Genomic DNA, 25,791 nt, shown 5'->3' with positions numbered 1-25,791 from the left:
CCACACTCACTGGCTCCACTCCCTATGGTTCTGTGGAACAGCTGCGACATGCGGGGCCCCAGGGGCCCAAAGAGGTGTGGGGGAAGACCCCTGGCCTCGAGCAGGGCTGTGGGGAAAATTGTGAACAGTTAAACTGAAGTGAACAGGAAAATATAGAAATATCAACCTTACCAAAAGTCAAGTGTATGTGTGATCTGATGTGTACCAATAATCGAATGAAAGGTCATGTGATCGCCATACCTTGCAGCCTGCCCATCTCAGAGTCATCTGACTCACTCTCCCCAGAGGTGGTCATTCCTACAGCTCCGGCCACTGAGCTAGAGGCTGAGATTCAAAAATAAAGTCAGTCAGATGAGTTTGTTCATAATAACTTTCAACGTTAAAATTGATATTTCAATTTCGATAAATTGACCAATTTATGAAGGCAAAGTTAACACGGTAAAGTAAGCAAGGACAGCTCAGATCATGAGACCAGGTCATGAGAGGTAAGTTAGTAATAATGATTATTTTGAATGTATGGAAAGACCTGTGGAGAGCTACATCAGGATGGCACACGTCTTATTGGAATAGTCCAAATGTTTTACTCCACATAAAGCCCAACTGTACACCATCACCAAAGGTAGGCACCTGAAGCCCCCTGCGGCGCCTCGTCTACACGAGCGGCTGAGGAGCTGGCCCCGTCCTGGTTGTTGTCAGAGTCTGACATTTTCTCCTGTCGGCGAGCTTCGGCTGCCCCGCGCTTGCCCAGGCCTGAGCCACGCCGACTGGTCAGAGAGGAGAGAAATGTTAGGTGAGAATGGTGAGTTACAGCACTGCACACAACTAGAGTACACACAGCCAACAGTCAAACACCAGGCAGCACACAAACATTCCCCTTGCATTCCCAGTAAAAAAGCAACTTGTCGTCCTCACCCTCACCGTGTGATAATGCAAGTACTGTTCAGTCACACACACCTGTGAGACAACATGCACAGGTCCTGACAACAAGCATGTTCACAATCAGTCTTGCAGGCTTAACATTGCCACATCTTGGTGTGATGTTTTCTGTCCACTAAACAGCTCTCCCAGTGCCCAGAATACAAAACAATATCTGACCAAAACACTTATCAAAAACAAATTAATAATGACCACATCATAAAGAGGGCTTATACCACTACAAGTATTGTGAGTAAAATAATGTGTACGTGTCAGCATTGTTAAGACTTAAGACTAAGAGAGGTGTTGACAGGGGTTGAGACTTTACCTGGTGCTGGCGCAGGAGCCCGTTGTCTTCTGGCGTGTGCTCCGCCGAAAGCTGGGGAGCTCTGCTGGAGGAGACTCGCTGCGCTTTTTAGTGGACTTCCTCAAACCTGCGGGAGGGAACATTGTCCAAGTGAGTGCATAAACATTTAAGATACAAAGCCCCCCCCCATTTTCATCACATGCCACAACTACAATGTTTTTGCACACTGTGTGAGAAGAGTAGTGCGTAGTGAAATGTCACCCACAGGACCAGACTACAGACAAGTATATAAAGCTAGCCTACATCAGCACACAAATCTATTGTTTGATAAGATAGGACTAGGTCTTCATGGCTTTCGTGCTAAAGATAAATCAGTTTATTCATATCAATATCATTAGAGGAATTGTTTGTGAATAATTGAACCACGCAGAAAAGCATCTTCGTAAATTGTTGGTTTGTTGTGGGGCCACTTCTACCTGTTCATACATCTAGTGGTGGTTAGTGTAACAGGTGCACTGTCAGATTAAGTCTATTAACTTTGAATGTTGACCCCAGTGTAATTCCACATTTTACTATGCAGTTAAGGTTTTTGATAATTCACATGGTTGTCATATTTGTCCCTTTGACTAAATGGACAGTTTTAGGACCCCTTGGATCAAACGTACCAAAAATTGCAGAGTATCGCTCATGTGAGAAGCCATAGTATTGAGGGATTTCTCAAGCAGTAGCCAGAGGACTGTCACTCTACTGTCGCTCATGAGAATCCTCAGCCGTCGCCAATCACAGGGGGTGAAAACCAGCATCTTTTTCAACGTGACCAATTCTGACTGTCTTGAGAAACAGCCCCAGGGCTGCGTGCTCAGTCCCCTGCTGTACTCCCTGTTCACCCATGCACAGCTCCAATACCATCAGGTTCACTGGTGACACCACCGTGGTTGGCCTGATCTCCAACAACGACAAATCAGCCTACAGGGATGAGATAAATATCCTGGCTGACTGGTGCTGAGATAATAATCTCCCTCTTAATGTCAGCAAAACCAAGGAGCTGATCGTGGACTTCAGGAAGAAACAGGGGGAGGGGCACACCCCCATCCACATTGGAGGAGCTGAGGTGGAGAGTCAACAGCTTCAGGTTTCTTGGTGTCCACATCACTAAGGATCTAACATGGTCACACCACACCCACACAATCATCAAGCCGGCACACCAGCGTCTGTTTTTCCTCAGGCGAGTGAGGAAATTTGGTATGTCCCCACAGATTCTCACAAACTTTTACAGGTGCACCATTGAGAGCGTCCTGTCCGGCTGCATCACCGCCTGGTATGGCAGCTGCACTGTTCATGACCGTAAAGCCCTGCATAGAGTGGTGAAAACGGGCCAGTCCATCACGGGGCATGAGCTCCCTGCCGTCCATGTCACCTACACAGAGATGTAAGAGGAACAAGGACAACAACCATCCTAGTCACACCATGTTCTCCCTGGATGCTTCGGTACCGTCTGCCCGATGGAAGCAGTCCCAGTCCAGGTTTTGGTATAGCTTTTACCCTCAGGGCATTAGACTGTTGAACTGAACTGATAGTAATTGTTTGATTTAAAATCCAATGCGTTCAAAGTAGAGAGTCTCAGCTTTAACTCAATGGGTTTTTCTTATTTATTGGGTTCACCATTTAGAAAGTACAACATTTTTAATGTTTCAGACATCCGAAAGTATTACGGGGAAAAAATCATATGATGTCCAAATAAAGTACTTGTTGGCCTGAAGTCTATGACCCATTGACCCCACTAGACGCTGAGTATATTCTCTGGTGATGCTCTGTCAGGCCTGTACTGCAGCAACCTTCAGTTGTTTGTTTTGAGGTCTTTTTGCCTAAAATTAAAAAAAAAAAAAAATCTGGAAATCAAATGCATATTCAATTAGATTTAAGTCTGAAGATTGACTTGGCTAGTCAAGAAGTGTCATCTTTTTGGACCTTAAACACTCCCTAGTTGCTATAGTACGTTTTGGGTTATTGTCTTACTGTAAGCACAACCCAATGAATTTGGAGGCATTTGATTGTACTCGAGCAGACAAAATGTTTCTGTACACTTCAGAACACATTCTGTTGCTGCTGTCAGCAGTAACATCAACAATTAAGACAAATTAGCCAGATCTTGTGGGAGCTTATACATGCCAAAACCATAGCACCCGCCCCCCACCATGTTTCAAAGATGAGGTGGTACGCTGTAAATCTTGGGCAGCTCCTTTTTACTCCAATCTTTCCCTCTTCACTCTGCAATCACTTTGGTACATGATAATCTGTCCACAAGACCGTTTTCCAGACCTCTGCAGCTTTTTAGGTACTCCTAACAAACAGCAAACTGTAACTTGACCATCCTTTTTGAGGATAAGTAGTGGTCCACTTTGGCTGGTGACGTATTTTGCAGATGGTAGTCTCAACACATTCACGCCTACCTCCTGGAGTGTTTCTGATCTGTGGGACAGTTGTTTTGGGGTGTTTCTTAATTATGGTGAGAATTCTTCGGTCATCCACTGGAGAAGTCTTCCTTGGCCTACCAGCCCGTTTGTGATTGCTGAATTCACCAGTGCTTTTACGTTTTTAATGATGTTACAAACTGTTGATTTCGGTAAATCTAAGGTTTGTGTCTAAATCTATGTTTCTGATAGATTTTTCTGATATTTCAGCCTCATAATGGATTCCTTCACTTTCATCGACACCTCTTTGGTCCTCATGTTGACAGGCACCAATAGCAGACTCCAAAGGCAAATGCAAAGCCTAGAATCAATACTTGATGCTTATGCCTGCACAAATGATGTGACAGAACACACCTGACTAAGCAGAAACCCCTGTCAAGCCAATTTTCCAATACTTTTGGTGCCATGAAATAAAGGACTAAGGAAAATAAGGGTTGCAATTTCTAAATGAATGTGAAAAAGAAAACATTGAATTAAAGCTGGCAATCTCTACTTCAACCTCATAGTAATTGTTTGATTTCAAATCCAAACTGTTGGAGTAAACAGCTAAAACAAGACAAAATGCTTCCTCTTTCCAATACTTATGGAGGGCACTGTACTACAAGGCAAATATGGCCTGTAGACTCTCAGATAACAGCTGGGACCATTTTATACCTGCCTTTTAACCATCAGTATTCAAATCAAGGAGTTGTTTGTAAGAGTGAACCAATCAGACCTTATCTTATCAGTTCCAGTCAAATGACACTCAATTAGTATTCAAACGTTCCCAGAGTCATTCAACATCAAAGTGAGACAATTCCATTGTCTCAATGAGTTTTCTATGGCCCTTTGGCCCATCGGGGGGGGGGGGGGGGAGAGATCTCAAGGGGGGCAGATTACGTTTTTTCCCCCTTCACCGCTCTACACTACCTCGTTAAAGGGATGCTTCTGATTGGTCAGCATCTGCTGTGCATGCAGTGCCGGCACACAGTCGAGCACATATCTCACATCTCCAACAGACAGTTTAATAACACTGTTTGTTACTGCCATCATTCGATTAGGCTATGGCAGATTTAGCATTAAAAAAACAAAACGTACAGAGCAGTGTTTATCAAAGTGAGCCATCTCAGAAAGGTTAAGTCCAAGGGGTATGCAACAATATTTGCAAAGCAGTCAGAGCAAGAACTGGTGCAGAGGGGGTCACCAGTCATAACAGTGAGAGAGTAGACATTGGCTAATCTCGTGTTGTGTTCAAAGCAGAGTGCCACCAACGAAGACAGTATAAATAGCCACCTCTCAATCCGGCCATAGAGCAGAACAACCTTTATGTTAAACCTGTGGGTCCCAAAGTCGAAAATGCAAACCGGGAATATTTAGCAGCCCAGGTTGACAGATATGGAGGAGTAAGAGTGTAAAAATATGTTGCTGACTGACCTTTTACTCACCACATACAATACAGAACCTGTCTGCATTAATCATTAACGCAACCGTACACCCCTCACTCAAGCCCAAAAAACACTACACTTACGCAACACAATTGGCAAAATGGTGTTCCACAATCTCTCAATATCACGGTGACACTCAGTAACCCATATGCAATGCTGCTGACTTAACATTATAGGCATGTTGACAGAGACAGGGACTAGGTGTGTGTGTGTGTGTGTGAGAAACAGCAAATGCGAGAAGGGACAGGGAACAAGGTGTCCCTCCCCCATTAACCCTTTCAACACGGCCCCCTAGTGGTTGAGACGCGGGCATCCCAAATTCTTGTTTATACTAGACAAAATCAGTGCCAGGTTTAGCATTTTAGCTTGCTAACACAGCCAATGCGATCATTAACCGCTACACTTTCTGGCAGTTAGGGCCATAAATCAACAGGCTGTCAATTAGCCCTCCCCTTGTTGACTTTCAGAAGTCCTCTAGTTTCCCGACAAAGAGGCAAAAAGTTTGACGTTCAGCTCAGCTCATCTTAAATCATGGTGTCATATAGGAATAAGAATATAAATTCCAATTGTTGCATATACACTGCTCAAAAAAATTAAGGGAACACTTATAACACCAAGTCAGTTAAACTTCAGGGATATCAATCTGCCCATTTAGGAAGCACAAGTGATTATGAATCAATTTCACCTGCTTTGGTGCAAATTAAAGTGACAACAGGTGCACTGGAGAGGCAAAAGCAAGACAATCCCCAAAAAGGTAATGGTTTTGCATGTGGTGGCCACAGACAATTGCTCTCTCCTTATCCTTTCTTCTCTAGTTTTGTGTTCTGCTAGTGTCCTTGTCACTACTGGTAGCATGAGGCGGTACCTGCAGCCCACTCAGGTTGCACAGGTAGTCCAGCTCCTCCAGGACGGCACATCCATACGTGCGGTCGCAAGAAGGTTTGCTGCGTCTCCCAGCACAGTCAGAGCATGGAGGAGATACCAGGAGACCGGCCGTTACACGAGGAGAGCTGGACAGGGTCGTAGAAGGGCATCAACACAACAGCAGGTAATGTGTCCCTTAAGTGTTCCCTTAATTTTTTTGAGCAGTGTATTTAACAGTACAATTGTTTATTTGTATGCTCACTTGGGTGATTCTCATGAATCCACGTCTGTAACGAATTGATACACATTCACTGAGAAAGTAAAATAATTCATTTTAATATAAAAGCACACTATATGGTTCATTTAATTGTTTTTATATTTTGTGTTTTTTCAGTAGATTTTTTTTATCGAAAAATTCATTACCATAACACGTCCAGACAAATATTTCAAGGTTTTCCTTTCTTCCAATAAAATAAATGTAAAATAAAAAATATTAAAAACATTTACATATTGTTTAGAGTAGTATATATTAACAGCCAATAATAATTTCTAGGGGGTCAGAAAATATATTATATATGTTTTTGGCCAAAACAGGAGTGTCCGAGCACACAGCTTTACCGTAACATTTGTTCACGTGCCTGTCAAAACTACTGTATATACACACTCACCGGCCACTTTATTAGGTACACCTGGCTAGTATCGGGTTGGACCCCCTTTTGCCTTCAGAACTGCCTTAATTCTTTGTGGCATAGATTCAACAAGGTGCTGGAAACATTCCTCAGACATTTTGGTCCACATTGACATGATAGCATCACGCAGTTGCTGCAGATTTGTCTCCCGTTCCAGCACATCCCAAAGGTCCTCTATTGGATTGAGATCTGGTGACTGTGGAGGCCATTGGAGTACAGTGAATTCATTGTCATGTTCAAGAAACCAGTTTGAGATGATGTGAGCTTTGTGACATGGCGCGTTATCCTGCTGGAAGTAGCCATCAGAAGATGGGTACACTGTGGTCATAAAGGGATGGACATGGCAACAATGCTCAGGTAGGCTGTGGCGTTTAAAGGATGCTCAATTGGTACTAAGGGGCCCAAAGTGTGCCAAGAAAATATCCCCCACACCATTACACCACCACCAACCTTTGAGTTACTGTTGCCTTTCTATCATCTCGAACCAGTCTGGCCATTCTCCTCTGACCTCTGGCATCAACAAGGCATTTTCGCCCAGAGAACTGACGCTCACTGGATATTTTCTCTTTTTCGGACCATTCTCTGTAAACCCTAGAGATGGTTGTGTGAGAAAATCCCAGTAGATCAGCAGTTTCTGAAATACTCAGACAAGCCCGTCTGGCACCAACAACCATGCCACGTTCAAAGTCACTTAAATCACTTTTCTTCCCCATTCTGATGCTCGGTTTGAACAGGTCGTCTTGACCATGTCTACATGCCTAAATGCATTGAGTTGCTGCCATGTGATTGGCTGATTAGATATTTGCGTTAACAAGCAGTTGAACAGGTGTACCTAATAGTGGCCGGTGAGTGTATTTGTCAATGAAGTTTTATTGACCCACAATGCACCACACAGAAGAGAACTTAAAACTTGAACTTTGTCTTCTTACATCCCTCTTACCCACACCACCGGGGTACATTACCATAACAATGTAATCTTTCATGTTGAGAAAAAAATACTGATTTAAAACATTACAATAGAAAGGGTATGTGTAGGCATATAGTGATGGTGCTTTTTTTTTTTTTTTTCCTTCAAGGACATCATGGCTTCGGCCATTTTATGCTAGCTAAGCTAAAGAGCATTACCACGTCATTTTCATTACCATGTCATATAGTTGCCTGTTACGGTAATGAATTATGATGTTACGGTAATCAATATAAGAATAGTTTCTTATTATTGTTTGTTCGTTACTATAATAGACCAGTAATCTGACTTTTTTGATATGAAGATCTACAATGGTGGAAGGAAAGAAGGCCGCTACAAGAGCTAGGTTGCAGAAACATATGAAAAAGCATTACAGGAATCCCGAGCTACTTGGAGTACAGGAGGAAGGAAAGAGAGAGGTAGGCCCACATTTGAAGTGAAAAGAAAGGCAGCATACTTACAGTGCTGAAGATAACCTCATACAGTACCATATAGTAGGAAACTATAGCTCCACCTATAGGTCAATGATTACACTGGATATACAGTAGACCCCTACATTTTGAGTAGAACATTTGGGTCACATTGTATATTAAGTGTAGCATCATCACACATTAATAAACATCTTGCATTAATAATGCACTGTGTACGATGAAATATGCTTAATAACATGCGTTATTACCTGTGTTGTCACATGCAATGTCTTGAGACAATTCAAAAAATGTCACGACATTAGGTGGAAATTCCATTATTCATAACACCAATGAATTATTTATTAAATATTAAGAAATGATTAACAACGTATAACATACATTATGACTAATCCAATTTCACGACATTGGGGCCCTTCACTGACTAATAATTCAATTGATTACACATTCATTGATTCATTACATGTTACGAATGTATTAATGACCTACATCATGAGTTAAATCATTCATTAATGCATTATGAATGATGGCCTTTTCCATCTCCAATGTCATTTGGATTTTTCTATAAAAGTATGTTATAATGAAGGTAATTAATACATTCTTAATAAGTAATGAACCATTCATGAATGTGTAATGAATTGAATTATTACAATCAGTGAAGGGCCCCAATGTCATGACATTTTTTAAAATGTCATGTGACATGGGATTATATTTAGCATACTTCAATGTACAGTGTTATTAAGGCATTGTAATTTATTAAGGCTTTATTAATGCTCTATTAATGCATAATGACGCAACACTTAATATACAATGTGACCACAATTTGCATACTTGGACAATTTCATGTGCTAAACACAACCTGATGTAGTACAATTATTGACAGGCATAGTAAGAGCCTGTAGCGTATAACTAGATATTGGCCTAGTTTTGTAAACATTTTGGTTCTGTCGAGTCATTTTGGGTTGTATTATTAGCACTTTTGTCTTATAAGAGTAACTAATGTTGTTCATATTTTTGCAGGTATCTAAAAAGAAAGGAGAGTGGTCTGTTAAAGTCAAACACAAGAATGAAAAAAAAAGTGGAGGGAGAATTCCAATAGGTTTAATGCAACAAAAAAAAGAAATCTGCAGATCATGAATCTCAGCCCACCATCAGATATTGACGATCCAGACGAGCAAGAAAATGTTATGCCTCCACCTCTACCTCGGCGAGTCCTGCAACCCATCAAACTAAATCAGCCACCCCCAAGATCAGCCACCCCACAAATATCAACATCAAAAAGGAAACTTGACTGAACTGAGAAAAACTGAGGAGCAAACTGAGAGACATGAAGAAGAAACTAAAGCAAAAATAAAGGAAACTTGAGTGTACGAGGAAGAGGATAAGAAGACTGGAGAAAAACAGAAAGAGCAAACCAGGCCCAAAAGGAGAGGTTGGTGTCAGTCAATAAAAAGAAAAGGATGGGAACTCTTGTTAAAACCTTCCTACACAGGGATGACATCACAACCATGATCAACGGAAAAGCTGGCGAAATGAGGAAAGGCGGGCAGGTCTTCAGGACCGCCACAAGAAGTTTCTAGGAGAGAATCCCACTCTGAAGATCTCTCGGTCTCAGTTCTGCAAGCATAGGCCTTTTTGGATTGTTAACCCAAGAGTTGCAGACAGGGAGACTTGTGGATGCAAAATTCATGAGAATTTCAACAGCAAGGTGAAAAAGTCACACCAGCTTGGCATCACACGAATCATGTCATCAACGGAAGTGGTGACTTCATCGGGATGTGATGCAGTAGACATCGACTGCATGTACAATAGGTGTGACAAGTGCAAGAAAGGATTCATTTCGACAGGGAATGTTTCTAACACAAAGGACAACATTGTGTATTGGGAAGAGTGGGTCAGTAGGTCCACGAGAGTCACCAAGAAACAAGATCTACATCACAGTTTGAGGCAAAAACAACTATCCTGGAGAAGAAGTTCGCAAGCATAGAGCGGCTTGTAGACCTTACCAAGGAGGACCTACCCCATTTCTGTACGCATTTTTACAATATTGGGCACCAGTTCACCAGTCTGAAGACGCTGAAGAGCTTGACAGAGGACCAAGTTGTAGTCCATGTCGATTATAGCGAAAACTACAAGTGCAAATTGAGCAAGGAGATCAAAGATACTCACTTTGGCGGGTCACACCAGCAGGTGACTCTTCACACTGGAGTGTTGCACTTCAGTGGAGGAAAGGTGGAGTCATTTGCGACACTCAGAGAGCCTCCAGCATGATGCCATTGCCACATGGGCACACCCTGATCCAATCTTGGATTACGTCAGAGCCAGTCACCCTGCTGCAGAGAGGATTCACTTCCTATCAGATGGGCCAACTTCGCAGTACTGCGTCTACTGCCTGGCCTCAACAGTCCCCTTCTTGAAAGGTTTCAAGGCAGTGATTTGGAACTTTTGAGGCATCACACGGAAAAGGAGCCCCTGATGGGAGTTGGAGGTGTTCTCAAAAACTTTGCGGATCGGATGGTGGCCTACGGGACAGACATTCCTGATGCCCATGCTTTAATGGAAAACCTGTCCAAACAAACCTCTGAAGTTTTTTTGAGGTAACCAAGGAGAAGATCACAACAAGTGGGGAATTGGTTCCACCATCCCTCAAGACAGTGCCAGGGACAATGAAAGCGCATCAGGTAAGCTCTGCTCATGTGTTTTTGTATTGCACACTTTCTTTGTCTTAAAGGGATAATCCGTGATTTATTTGAGAGAGTGGCTGTCCTTCCACTTTATGTTGTTTTGGTCATTTGCTGAGCTCATTTGCTGCTACTGAATTTAAATGCACTCACCAATTCGAATTATGGCTTTGGCAGGCAGTGAATAGGAGAGCTTCCAATCGAGGAAAAAATGACACTCAAAGCATGTTTATCTAAATATTGTGTTTAAAATTACAAGTATTGTTAAGTATTGTTTAGTATAAGTATTGTTCTGAAACATCACAGATTACCCCTTTCACCCAAGTTAAAGGATCACGAAACGATGTTGCACTATTTTTCAAATGTAGTCATTAGCCTTGTGTTTGAAAATATGCTTACGTTATGTTTTTCATATTCTGAAATTCACCTATGGTACATTGCTTGTGCCTCATTGTATTATGTTCATGACATCAAAACTACTAACTAAGTCTGTTTACATTTTTGCGGTAAATGAGGGCAGTGATTTAATTGGCCAAAATACAATACTTGAGGTAACTACTTGTATCTTACGATAGCTGCAGATGTATCATGGACATTTAAGATGTGTAAAATGTTATTTGAAGTAACTTAATGATCCTTAGTGTTTCAAATATTGAACTTATGAATTCCTTTTTCTGTAGCTTGTTGCCACAGAATCCGGCAAGATCAGAACCAGAGACTCCTGCTTTTGCAGTCCCTCCTGTGACTGTTTCTCTCCGAGAGAGTTCATTTTCTGTCCAAAGGAGGTGGAGGAATCCCACAAGGAGCAAGATCCCACAATAGAGGTTGGACATAGGTTCTTGTTGATTACGATGGACATCTCTACCCTGGCTCAATCACACAGGTATGTTAAAGAAGATGGCACAGTCCATTTGACACTGAAGCTTCGATACGTGCTTCAAACACTGAACAACAATTCCATCGAAGCACTGCTTCAAAGCTTGCTTTGGTGCTAAAAAAATCACGTGACATGACGTCCGAAGCAGCAACTGCTTCGTTGCCTGAATGAATCACCTGACTGGTTCGCGGTCCAATCAGGTGATTCACTGGCACTGCCTCGTCTCGATTCTGACAGGTGATAGGTTGCGACAGTTTTGAATTTGAGTGCCTCAACGCTTTATAACCGCTCTAAACAATGCACAATTTGTGGATTGTCGTAGTAGGTGCGTTGTTGCTGTTGAGTTGTTGGTATTGCGTTTGTATTCTCCGAGTGTTCTTCTTGTAATCTTTGAGTGTTCCCCATCCCACATAATCACCCCCTGCCATAGTTACACAAACACACCCAACCTATGCCATATTTTCCCCAGCACTCTCTCCTCAATAACACAATACACACATTCATCAATCTTTATTTGTAAATAGAACATGATATTCAGTCTTAGTGTGTGTGTGCATCAAAGAATTTCATCAAAGCTAAGATACTGTAGCGAACGGCGGGGTAGAGCAGCTTGCCTTAAGCAGGTATCGAACTCGCAATCTTTCGCTCACAAACCGGCCGCGCTAGCCACAACACCAAGAGCGATAACTCCCTTGGCGGAATTGCTAACGGGCCTTTCACAGGGTCGTTACAATACTTTAAATCCAAGGGTGATCAAAGCAAAGATGCTTCAGAACAAAAGATCTTTTCTACAAAAGTAAAGTAGTTTCTCCAACACTGCTCATTGAGGTGTGTGTGTGTGTGTGTGTGTGTGTGTGTGTGTTCGTGCGTGCGTGTAATTAAAAGCCTCCTGTCCACCAACTAGCCTGCCTAATTTGACTGCAGCCTTGCACTTTGCCAGGAGAGGTCACTGTAACTGAAGCTTCGAGTAATGAACCCATTTTCGAAACAACTGGCTCAAGTGGTTCAGTGCTTCACAAAAGCTTCATTTGCCCATCACTAGCTGCATCAGACTTCAAACTGTTTGCTAATAGGCCGACTTCTCATTCATTATCAGATCGTTGGTGAACAATACAAGGTTGATACAATGAGCAGAGTGGGAGAAAACAGGTTCTTTGTGCCAGCCATGCAACTTCCAGGGGACAAGGTCTGGTACTATGAGTCGGACATCAAAGCAGTCATCCAAGTGCCCATGCCTGTAACATCCATTTAACAATTTAAAAGTACTACACTTGTAGTTGTTCACCTAAAATCAATATTTTAGCCTGTTTTCCCTTTCTAGGCAATGTTCAAGTTCTGATTTTTTTTTTTTTACACATACATGCTGTCCAGCCTGGCCACTCCAAAAGCAGAGCATTTAGGCACTACGTCAATTTGGTCATAACCTCACCCCTTATAAAGGAGAAGTATGACATAATACTGTCTAAATGTACTGCTTTTGGAGTGGCCAAGCTCCAGACAACAATTTTAAATACAAAAAATTCTCTTACCTTGTTGAACATCACCCAGAAAGGGCAAAACACGACACAACATTGACTTTGGGTAAACCTTTCCTTTAATAAGTTGGGGTTCATTAGCGAAACATGCTCTTTCATTACCGTAATGTAAATGGCCCCTAGGGGGCATGGTGTAGAAAGGGTTAATAAAAGATGGTGAATCATTCCTCACCCTGCAGTGCAAACCTGATGCCTGCTCGTCAGCCAGTCCTCACACGGAATACAATTCCCACAATACACTGCTGTGTAGTCTGACCTCCTTTACCTCAGGGCTGCTCGTGTTGTGACTGGTCTCACAGCAACTCAATACCTCATGACAGCAAAGCCTCATGAAGGGACAAGGAAAAGTGGTCATAGGTCAACTTAAGAGTTTGGTGCCCCGGCAGCCATTGAAAATAAATCAAGGCCCAGAATAATGACACTATTGCTCTGTTATTTTGCTTCGACAATGTAGTTAACTTTTGATAATAGAACAGAGTATTTTTGTGAGGGTTAAGTCACGTGCAGGTGTCCAGCATTAATTAGAGAAAAGTTTTACTCCTAAATCTCGTGGGACCCGGAGAGTTTGTGGTCCGCAGAGCCTGGCACAGGGCAAGATAAGACAGGGTGAAGAAGTAGCTCATTATTTGGTCAAGGTCTCACCTCTGCACGTGACTTCATACAACTCACTGTTGCTTTGAAACACAAAACCTGTTACGGTGTTCTAATATGATGGGCTGATTCTGATGCTTCCCATTAGAGAATACCAATCAGTGCAAAGCTAAATCTGACAGAACCAGGTATAACTGTAAATGCAGGAGAATTAGACTTTGAGAAATGGCTGATACAGAACTTTCTCCCAGGCACCCGTCTTGTCTGCTGCTTTTGTCTACACCCATCTTGTCAATAAAAACATCATCTTGTACTCTGAAGACCTACCGTCTGATCCTTCATTACTGATCACTTCGAGCCCTTCACTCACAATCCCTTCACAATGTAACCATGTAAGCAAGCACTTCTAAACTATTGTACAATCACCTTGAAATTGTAAAGCCTGTCTGTATGTCCTAGCCACCTTTACAACCATCCATTTGTTCCACAGGCTACAGCTGACACTATTTACAGTGGGGGAAATAATTATTTGATCCCCTGCTGATTTTGTTAGTTTGCCCGATTACAAAGAAATGAGCGGTCTATAATTTTTATGGTACTTTTATTTGAACAAATAGAGACAGAATATCAACAAAGAAGTCCAGAAAAAACACATTATATAAAGTTATAAATTCATTTGCATTTGATCGAACGAAATAAGTATTTGATCCCCTACAAACCAGCAAGAATTCTGGCTCATACAGACCGGTTATATGCCCATGAGGCACACAGATTAGGCCTGTCACTTTAAGAAAGTACTCCTAATCTCTGCTAGTTATGGGTATAAAAGACACCGGTCAATAGAATCAATCTTTTCCATTCCAACATCTCCACCACCATGGGCAAGACCAAAGAACATTCAAAGGACATCAGGGGAAGAGTTGTAGACCTGCACAAGGCTGGAATGGGCTACAAGACCATCAGCAAGAAGCTTGGTGAGAAGGAGACAACTGTTGGTGCAATTATTAGAAAATGGAAGAAATACAAAATAACCATCAATCGCCCTCGGCCTGGAGCTCCATGCAAGATCTTGCCTCGTGGGGTAAGGATGATCATGAGAAGGGTGAGGGATCAGCCCAGAACTACACGGGAGGAGTTGGTAATGATCAAGGCAGCTGGGACCACAGTCACCAAGAAAACCATTGGTAACACACTACACCGTAACGGATTGAAATCCTGCAGTGCCCGCAAGGTCCCCCTGCTCAAAAAGGCACATGTACAGGCCCATCTGAAGTTTGCCAATGAACACCAAAATGATTCAGAGAAGGCTTGGGAGAAGGTGATGTGGTCAGATGAGACCAAAATTGAACTCTTTGGCATAAATTCGACTCGTCGTGTTTGGAGGGAGAGAAATGCTGAATACAATCCCAAGAACACCATCCCCACCGTCAAACACGGAGGTGGAAACATTATGCTTTGGGGCTGTTTCTCTGCTAAGGGTACAGGATGACTTCCCCGCATTGAGGGGACAATGGACGGGGCCATGTACCGTAAGATCTTGGACGAGAACCTCCTTCCCTCAACCAGAGCACTGAGGATGGGTCTTCCAGCATGACAACGACCCAAAACATACGGCCAAGGCAACAAAGGAGTGAAGCACACTAAGGTCATGGAGTGGCCTAGCTAGTCTCCAGACATTAATCCTATAGAAAATTTGTGGAGGGAGCTGAAGCCTCGAGATGCCAAGCGAAAGCCTTGAAACCTTCAGGATTTGGAGAGGATCTGTAAAGAGGAGTGGACCAAAATCCCTCCTGAGATGTGTGCAAACCTGGTGACCAACTACAAGAAACGTCTGACTTCTGTGCTTGCCAACAAGGGTTTCTCCACCAAGTACTAAGTCATGTTTTGCTTGGGGACCAAATACTTATTTTGTTCGATCAAATGCAAATTAATTTATAACTTTATATAATATGTTTTTCTGGACTTTTTTTGTTGATATTCTGTGTCTATTTGTTAAAATAAAAGTACCATAAAAATTATAGACCGCTCATTTCTTTGTAATCAGCAACAAAATCAGCAGGGGATCAAATCATTATTTCCCCCACTGTATATCCTCCAGTTTGAGGCTGGTACTGACATGGGCTGAAATTTGAGCCAGTCCACCAGCTCCTGGTGAAGCCCACAACCCCCTCCAGTGAGCTTGGACCCGCAACTAATGAACACACAGCTGACTATGTGCAGGGAATGAAGAGATGACCGTGTGAGATGTGTGACTTCACCAGTTACATTTACGGCATTTAGCAGACGCCTTTATCCAAAGCGACTTACTTAAACAAATGTATTTGTTGTAAGTGAATCATCTATCATAAGATGAAGTAATCAATGCTCAGACCAGGGGCCATAGGCAGTAACATGCATGTCTTGAGTTTATCTGCAAGCTTGTGTGTAGCCCATGTATATTCATACATGTTTATCAGCACCAAGTGTCTGTGTAGGGTTCATCTGTGTTGAATGTGCATATTGGTGGCATGTATTTGGCGTGCGAAACAGTTACCCCAGCAGCAGCAGTCCAAGTGCAGAGTGAGCTTCTGTAATTGACGCCATGACAATGCTGGGACCACAGGTCCTGTGACATTTTATCCCAGTGAGTAACATCTACTTGCACCCCACACCACATTGACCCTGCAAAGTCTAGTCACAGCCTTCAAACCTTTAACAATCTTCCCCATGACTTCCCCGTGAAATGGCACATGTATGAGAGGGGAGTTCTCCCCAGAGAGGCACTCACTTGCTAGTTTGGCCTGAAGTCCTGAGGGCCCAGGTTTGGGGGTCTCTGTCTTGGAGGAACCGGGTAGGGACAGTTTGGGCTTTGGCAGGTTGACTTTGGGGCTAAAGCGGGCTGCCCACTCAAATTTGGAGGAGGCAGTGACTTTGGCCTGCTCCTTGTCACGGGTGCTTCGGCGAGGAGAGGGGCTAGAGGCGGAGCGGGACCGCCGCGCCTTGTTCTGGTCTTTGCCCTGCTTGACCCGAGCGCCTTGCAGGGCAGCGCTGTTAGCGCCTGTGGAGGAGGAAGAGGAAGAGGTGGAGGCAGAAGAGGAGGAGTCCGTCACGGTGCTACACCCAGCTTTGGCTGAGGCGGCCGTTTTAGACGCCAGCTTGGTGGGTTTTGCAGATCTGCCCTCAGAACGATTGGGGAGGGACCCAGCTGTGCTACTCAGAGGGGGGAGGGAGTCAGCCTTCTTCCGTTTCTGGGTCGAGGATGCCCCAGACACCGCACTCTTCTTGCTCTGGCCTCGGCCTGTGGGCACGGGCTGCTCTCTTGCCAGCGGTCTCTTCTTGGACTTCAACGGAATCTTCTTGGCCTCAGAGGTATTGTCTCTGGGTGGGTGTGATTTTGACTTCTTGGCAGGGCTGGGGTTATATGTATTGTTGAGGTCAGGAGCCGAGCTTCGCTTCAGCCCTCGGGTGCTTTCGTTCTTGGATTGTTGGCCTGGTAGCTCTCGCTCTGATGTCCCTGCAGCCTCTGGATCGTCTTGCAGTACAAATGAAGCCACTGACAGTGAAAAACTGCTTCTGCCAAGGAGGGAAGGAGAGAGAACAGATCAGAACATTTCCCAAACTGAAAAGAAAGTGACAATGCCTCATTCAGTCATTTAGCCTATACGAATAGGGAAAGGGCACAATAAATTGAACAAACAATAGTTAATAAACTGTATGCCACTAGCGTGATACTCTAGTGACAAAACACACCCTACAAACACAGTGGTAAGGAGAGAGGAGGGGTACCTTCTTGAGCTGTGCCCTCTGGACTGGCCAGAGGCCGAGCTGGGCGCAGCTTTGGAAGCCTTAGACTTAAGTCTTCTAGTTTCAGCAGGGGAATTTGCTTTATGTTTTACCTGCTCTGACTGCAACCTGTAAGGGCAGAGATTAAAGAGGAAGTGACAGCATGGGTTTTTGCATAATCACTTTGAATGAAGGAGGAGAAAGAGAAGTCATCAACCCCCTACTATAAACACCCATCCCGTACTACTCCAAGGAATGCCTCTGGAGAGTGTCATGCGAAACAAATCAGGCAAAACTGATTTGTACTGGTAGACTAATGCAACATCATTAATTACAATGAACATCAGCTCCAGCACTAAACAGGTTGAGGCCTTGAAATATTTTTTTTTTTTAGCCTTTTAGCTCTGAAACAAGAAATACACAGTAGACAACTTGAAGCATGCCCTCATGTGGACAATCACCAACGCACAAGTGAATGCATGGGATCAAGTGTGCTGGCAGACTCACCTTCCCGTGACTGTATAGTCTTGTGGCTGGGCCGCAGCAGTGTTCCTCTGTGAACGGCGCAGTGACCCCCCTGGATTGGAATTAGGCCGGTTGGACATTGGCACCTCTCTCCTGAAGGGACATACCCTTTCTAGACACTACCATTCACTGGACCATGGGAGAGTGAAAGAAAATGCATCAGATCACAAGTAGTATGTCAGGGTTTGACCTTGTGAGTAACATGTTCCCAAACAGCCAATGGACTGCCTATAATACCACCAGTTGCAGTGTTGTTGCCACCATTTGATTCATAAACTGGACGCCTAACCCCTTTACTAAATGATCACTGACAGGACCGCCTGGTCAACCATATATAAGACTGTATGTCTCATGATGCAAGCCCCTGCCTCACAAAACAGATCAATCGTATTACTCACATTACCATTCATTTGGAGGCAGTACGGGGCAGTCTGAGAAATCAATGAGCCCAATACTTGACAGGGGGCCACAGAGAGCTCTGATCTGCCTATAAACAGAAGGTGGGCTGCTCCAATCAGAAAGACAATAAGACAGGCCCCAAATTATTGTTCACGAGAAACTTAAAAACACAGAGGAAGATGCCTACAAAAAAAGCAAGATGACAGAGGCAAAAACATCAAGGCACAGCAATCTTGGGCTCATAGAATTGGGCTTCAGGTTAGAAAATACATGCCAAGCTGAACAGCCTCAGTGTCCTTATGTCTTCTCTAGTTCACTGGGGTCACCTATAACTATGAAACTGCATGGTATATGCATGTCATATCCCATCAAACACAGGAAGCCTACATGTCATCTTATGAGTGACAACTCAAAAAGGGGCTGTTGGGGGATTGGCAAAATATATAATTGAGTATCTTTGCGTGTCCATACCATTCCAGTAATTTAGCACGCTTCCTCCCTCTGTTAGACCAAAGACGTATTGGAGTAAAGGATGGGGATATTGACCCATCTATGAATTCACACTACGGGAGGGAATCCCTTCACAGTTCAGTTGCCTTGTCCAACATTGGTCCACAGTTACTAATGGTGTACTGGTCTTTCATGTTGCTTAGAGCAAATGCTATCAAGACACACTATAGAATAAAATATTCTGCAGTTTAACATTAATCTTGTTTTCACTTCCCAGCACACGGGCCTATGAAATGTTTTCACACCCTTCTTTCGATAGTTGCTCCTGTTCGCCTTTTACCAGACAATGGGGTGAAAAATAACAGATATTCTACTGGGGTCCCAAAGTACCACCACAACTCACAAAAAAACAAACCTGGAGATAACTGCTGTAGGAAATAACCAGCTGCGATTGAATTTCCCATCTGGCAATCTAGAGGAACATACCCTGCGCAAGTAATGGGACAGTGAAGCTGTTTTTTCTCTTTTCACTCTACACTTCAGAAGTTTGGATTTCAAATCAATCAATTACTATGAGGTTAAAGCAGAACTTCTCTGCTTCCATTTGATGGTACTTGTAATTTCTGAATGGTAAAACCAATATGTACACAACACTTTTAGTCCCTCTATTTTAGGCCACCAAAAGTAAAATGGGACAGATTCATATAATGTCCAAATTCAGCACTTATGTTTAGTATTTGGTCGACAATCCACTGTATGCAAAATTGTCTGAAGTCTACGACCCATTTACCCGACCAGGCGCTAGGTATCTTCTCTGGTGATGCTCTGCCAGGCCTGTACTGCAGCCATCTTCAGTTGTATGTTTTGAGGACGTTTTGCCTCAAGTCTTTGCCTCAAGCGACTTGGCCAACAACTTCCCACTTTTTGGTCCTGAAAAACTCCCTAGTTGCTATGGCAGTATGTTTTGGGTCAATGTCCTGCTGTATGATGAAGCGCCAATGAGTGTGGAGGCATTTGCTTGTACTTGGGCTGACGAGATGTCTCTGTACACTTCTGCTCATCCTGCTGCTGCCATCAGCAGTTACATTGTCAATGAAGACAAGTGAGCCAGCTCCAGTGGATGCCATACATGCCCGAGCCATAAGCTCCCTCCACCATATTTCACAGATGAGGTGGTATGCTGTGGATATTGGGCAGTTAATTTTTTACTCCACACTTTACTCTTGCCATCACTGTGATACATGATAAAACACAAAGCCTAGAATCAATACCAGACATTGAGAGCTCTTATGACATGACGGAACAGAAACACCTGTCAAGCCAGTTGTCTGATCACTTTAGGGTACAATGCATAAAAACTTGTCATTTCTGAATGGTGAAACCAATATGTATACAAATAACAGCAAATGATGGAGGAAAGAAAAAAAAAACAGGGCACTGTAAATGTGGGGAGAGGGTCAGAGTAATTCCAGTAAATTTAGATATTATGCAATACAGCCAATATCTTAGTTATGGATGGCTGGCCTGGCACTGAATCCTGAACTTTTAAATCAGGATCACAAGGTGTGTGAGATCACCAAACGTGAAATAAATCTACTCCTCTGAAACACATTCACCGAGTACTTTTTCACAAATGACAATAAAATCGGAGTTAGAAAGACGGTTCAACCTTGGATTTTAAACAGTGAAGTACAGTGCTCAATTTGAAATCAAACAATGACTATGGAGGTTAAAGTAGAGATTATCAGCTTTAATTCAATGTTTTCTTTTTTCAGAGTGGTTTCACCATTTAGAAATTACAACCCTTTTTATACATAGTGCACCTATTTCAAGGAACCAAAAGTATTGGAAAATTGGCTTGACAGGTACAGTGCCTATAGAAAGTCATCATACCCCTTTGAAATAGTTACTATATTTGTCGTACAGCCTGAAATCAAAACCCATTAAAAAAATGTGTACAAATGTGTACTTTATGTACAAATTTAGCCATACAACATCAAACTAATTCTGAAAAAGTTCTGCGACAGTTCTGAAAATTTATAAAAAATTAAAAACAATAAACAGGGTTGGAAAAGTCATCAGTCCCCTGATTTAATACTTTGTAGAGCCACCTTTTGCTGCAATTACAGCCATCAATCTGTTTGGATATGTCTCTACTAGCTTTGCACACCTAGATTGGAGAATATTTGCCCATTCTTCCTTGCAGAATTGTTCGAGTTCAGTCAAATTCCATGGTGAGCAGCGATGGACTGCTCTCTTCAAGTCCATCCGCAGATTTTCTATCGGATTTAAGTCAGGACTCTGACTTGGCCATTCACCTTTCTATCCTTAAGCCACTGCGTTGTTCTTTTGGCGGTATGTTTAGGATCGTTGTCTTGTTGGAAGGTGAATGACCTGCCCATCTTCAGCTGTCTAGCAGAGGGACGCAGGTTGTCCTCAAGAATTTGGGTGTACTTGGCAGCATCCATTTTCCCTTCAATCCTGACCAATTGCCCAGTCCCCGCTGAAGAGAAACATCTCCACAACATAATGTTGCCACCACCATGCTTCACAGTAGGTATGGTGTGTTTTGGGTGGTGTGTTGTGTTTGGTTTTCGCCAAACATAGCGATTGGAGTTCAGTCCAAAAAGTTCAATCTTAGTCTCGTCTGACCATAAAACCTTTTTCCACATGGCAACAGAATCTTCCAGGTGTGTTTTTGCATAGCACAAACGAGACTGAGTGTGGCACTTTTTCAGAAAAGGCTTCTTTCTTGCTACCCTGCCATACAGGCCAGCTTTGTGTAAAGCTTGTGAGATTGTTGTCACATGCACAGACAGACCAGCTCTAAGAAGAGTCTTGGTGGTTCCAAACGTCTTCCATTTAAGAATGATGTTATTGGGGACCTTCAATACTGCAGAATTTTTTTTGTACCCTTCCCCAGTACAAGTTTTTAGGCATAAGGACCTACTACAGTACAGGCCTGGCAGAGGATCACCAGATAATATACCCAGCGTCTGGTGGGGGTCAATAGATGGTCGACCAAATACTTAATCATGAGAACTTCATTTGGATGTTATATGATTTTTTCCAATACATTTGGAGCCCTGAAATAGGGGGAGTACTTTGAAAAATGGTGTACTTTCTAAATGGTGAACCGAATCTGAAAAAAACCCACATTAAATTAAAGCTGAGAATCTTATGGCGTATAGAGCTAAAAGAAGAGAAAATACTTCCAATACTTATGGAGGGCACTGTACCTAGCTATAATTTTGCTGAGCACTTACAATACTGAGAGGCAACAGATCCAAAAGGTACAGTGGTTGTTTTTCCAAAGGACATTTTCTGTACCACTGACAACTGGCTATAATAATAATAATAAAGTTATTATTATTAGGTTACTTTATCATTGCCTATAGCATACTATTTTAGGTATACAATAAATGTTCAATGACACTACAACAAAATGTATGAATATTTCAGGCCCCTGAGTTAGACCTATTTATCGAGTTTATTTTTATACTACATAAATATTTAGCCATCTGTTAAGTTTGATGTTTATGCAGACATTTAATGAAGCGGAGTAAACTCATCAAGTGATATTGACGACAAAAAAACGACAATTCGCAAGGCCATTTTAGGCCTCCTCTGACTGTACATCCTCGTCTTTGTTTGTTTATTCGTTCAACTCTGACAAATCATGTTCGACTATAACGTAATTCAGCGATCGACAATTCACAACTACCGCCAATAAAACTGAATTATATAGAATTATCAACATAGCTTTTACTGTTTCTTTACAATGTCGTTTTACAAAGAGGCCTTCATTCTGACGTAGTTAGCACCACCAGCTAGCTGGTTAGCAACAGCATTGGACTCAATTAGACATCACCACCAAAGGAGTCCTTGGAGATTAAATCAGATCAATCTTAACTCGTCTAATTTATTTATGGATAGATAGATAGATGGATATAATGGGCACACTGCATGCTGAGCCCAGTAGGAATTGATGGGCGACACGAAAATGCGTAGTTGGCGAACTGTTGTCTTAATGTCTAGACAATATCACAAAATTCAGCGTCACAAATGTCCTCATACTTGCGCATAGAAGAAAACCAGTTGACCTAGACAGTCGAACTTCACGACTGACAAATACCATGACATAGCCTAAATAGTTAACAATTACCTGAGCTTTCCATCGAAAATGGCAGCATCGGTCGGGCTAGCTAATAATGTATTCGAGTTCGTACGAGGATTCAGCTGTACTTGGAGCCAGCAGGCTTGCTGTGACTCGCTACTACTAGCTTCTCCGATAATCTAATTTTGTGTCGTTCAAAGGGAATGTCAGGGAAATTTCATCTAATGCCATTATTAATGTCATTGCCATATTTGGAAACCACCATTAGTTACCATCAAATCTATATGTTTACATCGTAATATGATTAAGGTAGCAAACTCGTCTCAACATAGTCAACAATGGTCGCTGTCGACGTGTAATACACAACAAGCAAACTAAGTAAACAAACATGTACTTGCTTTGCTAGCAAGCGAAATGGGATGCTAACGTTTAAGCTAGCTACCTTCTGTTTTGGCTGTCGACTTGCTAGCTAGCGTGCCTCGGCTAACTATTCATTGACAAAGCTATATGAGCAATAGCCGACATTGGCTAGCTAGCTTTTCATTACTATTAGTCAATTTAGCTAGTGAAGGTTAGCCAACAGTAATTGGGCCCCCATCGCCGAGTGGCTAATAGTATGACAAAGTTCACGATAATTACTGTTTGACAAAATTACTGTTTGTTGTTGAGCTAGTTTACGTAAAAAGCTATCTATGTACATGCCAATTGCAAAACGAAATGGCCTCTGAACCTTCTCTGCTTGCATCACACTGTCAGAGTAGACACAAAAAAAGCAGGAACGTGATTCAATAGATGACAAGCAATTGGAAACCATATTTTTTTTTTCGCGAGTCATAAATCCTTACAAACAATTCGGTCTTAAATTCACAAAGATCACTGGATATGATGTCACTGAACGTAATATTATGTTATTACCTATTTGTTGACGTTGTAACAGACAGTGCACCGGCTCGACTCTCTTAGCGTTTACCTTCACATCAGCTGAGGAACCTGCAACTGCAATATACCTCCGCTCTAAAGTACCCATTATTCCGCTAGGAACTACTTTTGAAAGTCGACACGGAAAGGAATCAGTCCAAAACTATCTAAATCGCTTCAACCTCATTGAATGTGTGCTTATATTGTACTATTTAAATAACCTGTGTTCAGCTATTTTTAACTCGCAAGCTTTCTCGCAGTCAGTCAGAGGAACCCCACAGTAGGTTGGGTATCTGCGAAATATCAATCCGCTGGGTCGTGACCTCTTAATCTAACAACAGTTTTATCGAAAATATGTTTCACAAGACAATTTCCCTAGTGTCATATTTCTTTAAATGTTACAATCAAACAACCAACATCTGTTCAATACGAATAATCTATTCCTTCATATAACACTAACACTTCGGTCTTCTCCCTGTTGTCATGGTAACTATTCAGCGTCTACAAATGGCGTCTCTACTTGGGGAAAAGGTATTGGAAAAAAATGGCCTAGGTCCCTCTCCGTCCAAAGTTTATTTTTTTTCAAGTTGTTATCACCAAAACTGAAGTAAGGTCTTTTATAATTTATAATCTCTCATGAGGCTGCAGGGTGAGACTGGTAGAGTGGAAGCGGACAAATGAGGAGAGTTATTCAAAGGATTATACAGTCATTAATGCAGATAATAATATTTGCACAAACAAACTGGGGTCTCTGCAGAGGAATTCCAGAAAGTTATTATCACGTCTGTCCCTTATATACCCGAGAACATGCTGCATCATTTCTTTTGGCAGAAACATGTGTACAACACTTTGGCAAAAACATCATTGTTTCGACATCATTGTGACGTGTTTTTCTCACTCCTGTCCCAATAACAACATCTGGATCCTATCAGCCATTATTTATCAAGCAGGAATTAACATCAGCGATTTCTTAGAAAGGCTATGACTGAACTTTCTGTCACATCATTCTGGGATTTTCCACCACATATTCCCCCCTCTGGGACTGGAAAGTCCCATCAGCCACGGAAAACATCATTAAAAGCAAGAGTGTTGAGCAAGTAGAAGTCGCTTCAGCAATCAGACGGATATTTGCAGATATGACATGAGTAATTAATAATGAATATACGAGAGTAATAGACTCAACAATCAGCTATCCCTTATCTGTTGCCAAAGTCCATCCCACCTGGGCAGCAAGATGCTAACCCCTGATATCAGTGATCATCAAAAAGATGACTATCACTTGGATGGAGGTTTAACAACAGATACGAGCACTGCCTGGGAAACATCCTCTCCCTGTTTGGCGGGAAGGAGGTAAAACCCTAGCATTGCTCCTCTCCCTAAAAATTGAGTCCAGTTTAATACTGACAACAAAAGTAAACAACAAATTATGAAAATGTTATGTGGGATAGGTTATGCATCCTTTTATTATGATTATTGTTTTCTATGATTTGTGAAAACGTGTTCTTTATTTGAAGGAGAAGACAAACTACTTCTTACTTTTAGCTATTTATTTATATGTCAGAATTCGAAACTTGTACAAGGACCACTTTTGAAGAAGAAAATCACAGTCAGCAAGCTGTTAATCTGTAACCAACCCTACAAAAATGGATACATTCAAAATGTCACACAAAGCATTTACGGTAAAACAAAGTGATTGTGATTGGCTATTTGGTTGGGGAGGAGCCGCGGTTTAGACTTGGCTCTTCTCTTGTTGGTGCTTAGGCTGGTCCCAGCCCCTAACACTCGATCCGTTCCAGGTAGAGATATCGCCGGTCCGTTCCCTCTGGGGAACGAGTTGACCTGCTGAAGAAAACATATACCTACTCTGATTTGTC

General features: G+C 42.4%; 1 protein-coding gene across 3 annotated transcripts in view; it reads right to left on the bottom strand.

The window, feature by feature from the left end:
* Positions 1–23,990, bottom strand: part of LOC310823855 (E3 ubiquitin-protein ligase TRIP12-like) — a 46,117-nt gene extending 22,127 nt beyond the window's left edge. For 2 of the 3 annotated variants that reach the window (XM_083696727.1, XM_083696729.1), the window contains exons 1-8: positions 23,915–23,990; positions 18,016–18,162; positions 17,512–17,637; positions 16,514–17,298; positions 1,244–1,349; positions 628–764; positions 241–324; positions 11–106 (exon numbers count right to left, since the gene is read on the bottom strand). In XM_083696727.1, the coding sequence (XP_083552853.1) occupies positions 11–106; positions 241–324; positions 628–764; positions 1,244–1,349; positions 16,514–17,298; positions 17,512–17,637; positions 18,016–18,113 (1,432 nt within the window). In that variant the 5' untranslated portion in view covers positions 18,114–18,162; positions 23,915–23,990. The remainder of the gene's footprint in view (positions 1–10; positions 107–240; positions 325–627; positions 765–1,243; positions 1,350–16,513; positions 17,299–17,511; positions 17,638–18,015; positions 18,163–23,914) is intronic. The other variant, XM_083696728.1, reaches the window with a different exon arrangement.
* Between the last annotated feature and the right edge of the window lie 1,801 nt (positions 23,991–25,791).

The sequence above is a fragment of the Argentina silus genome, assembly GCF_951799395.1.
Source record: "Argentina silus genome assembly, chromosome: Y".
Classification (NCBI taxonomy): domain Eukaryota; kingdom Metazoa; phylum Chordata; class Actinopteri; order Argentiniformes; family Argentinidae; genus Argentina; species Argentina silus.
Note: the sequence above shows the minus strand (reverse complement) of the source record. Positions and strands in the feature narration are given on the sequence as shown.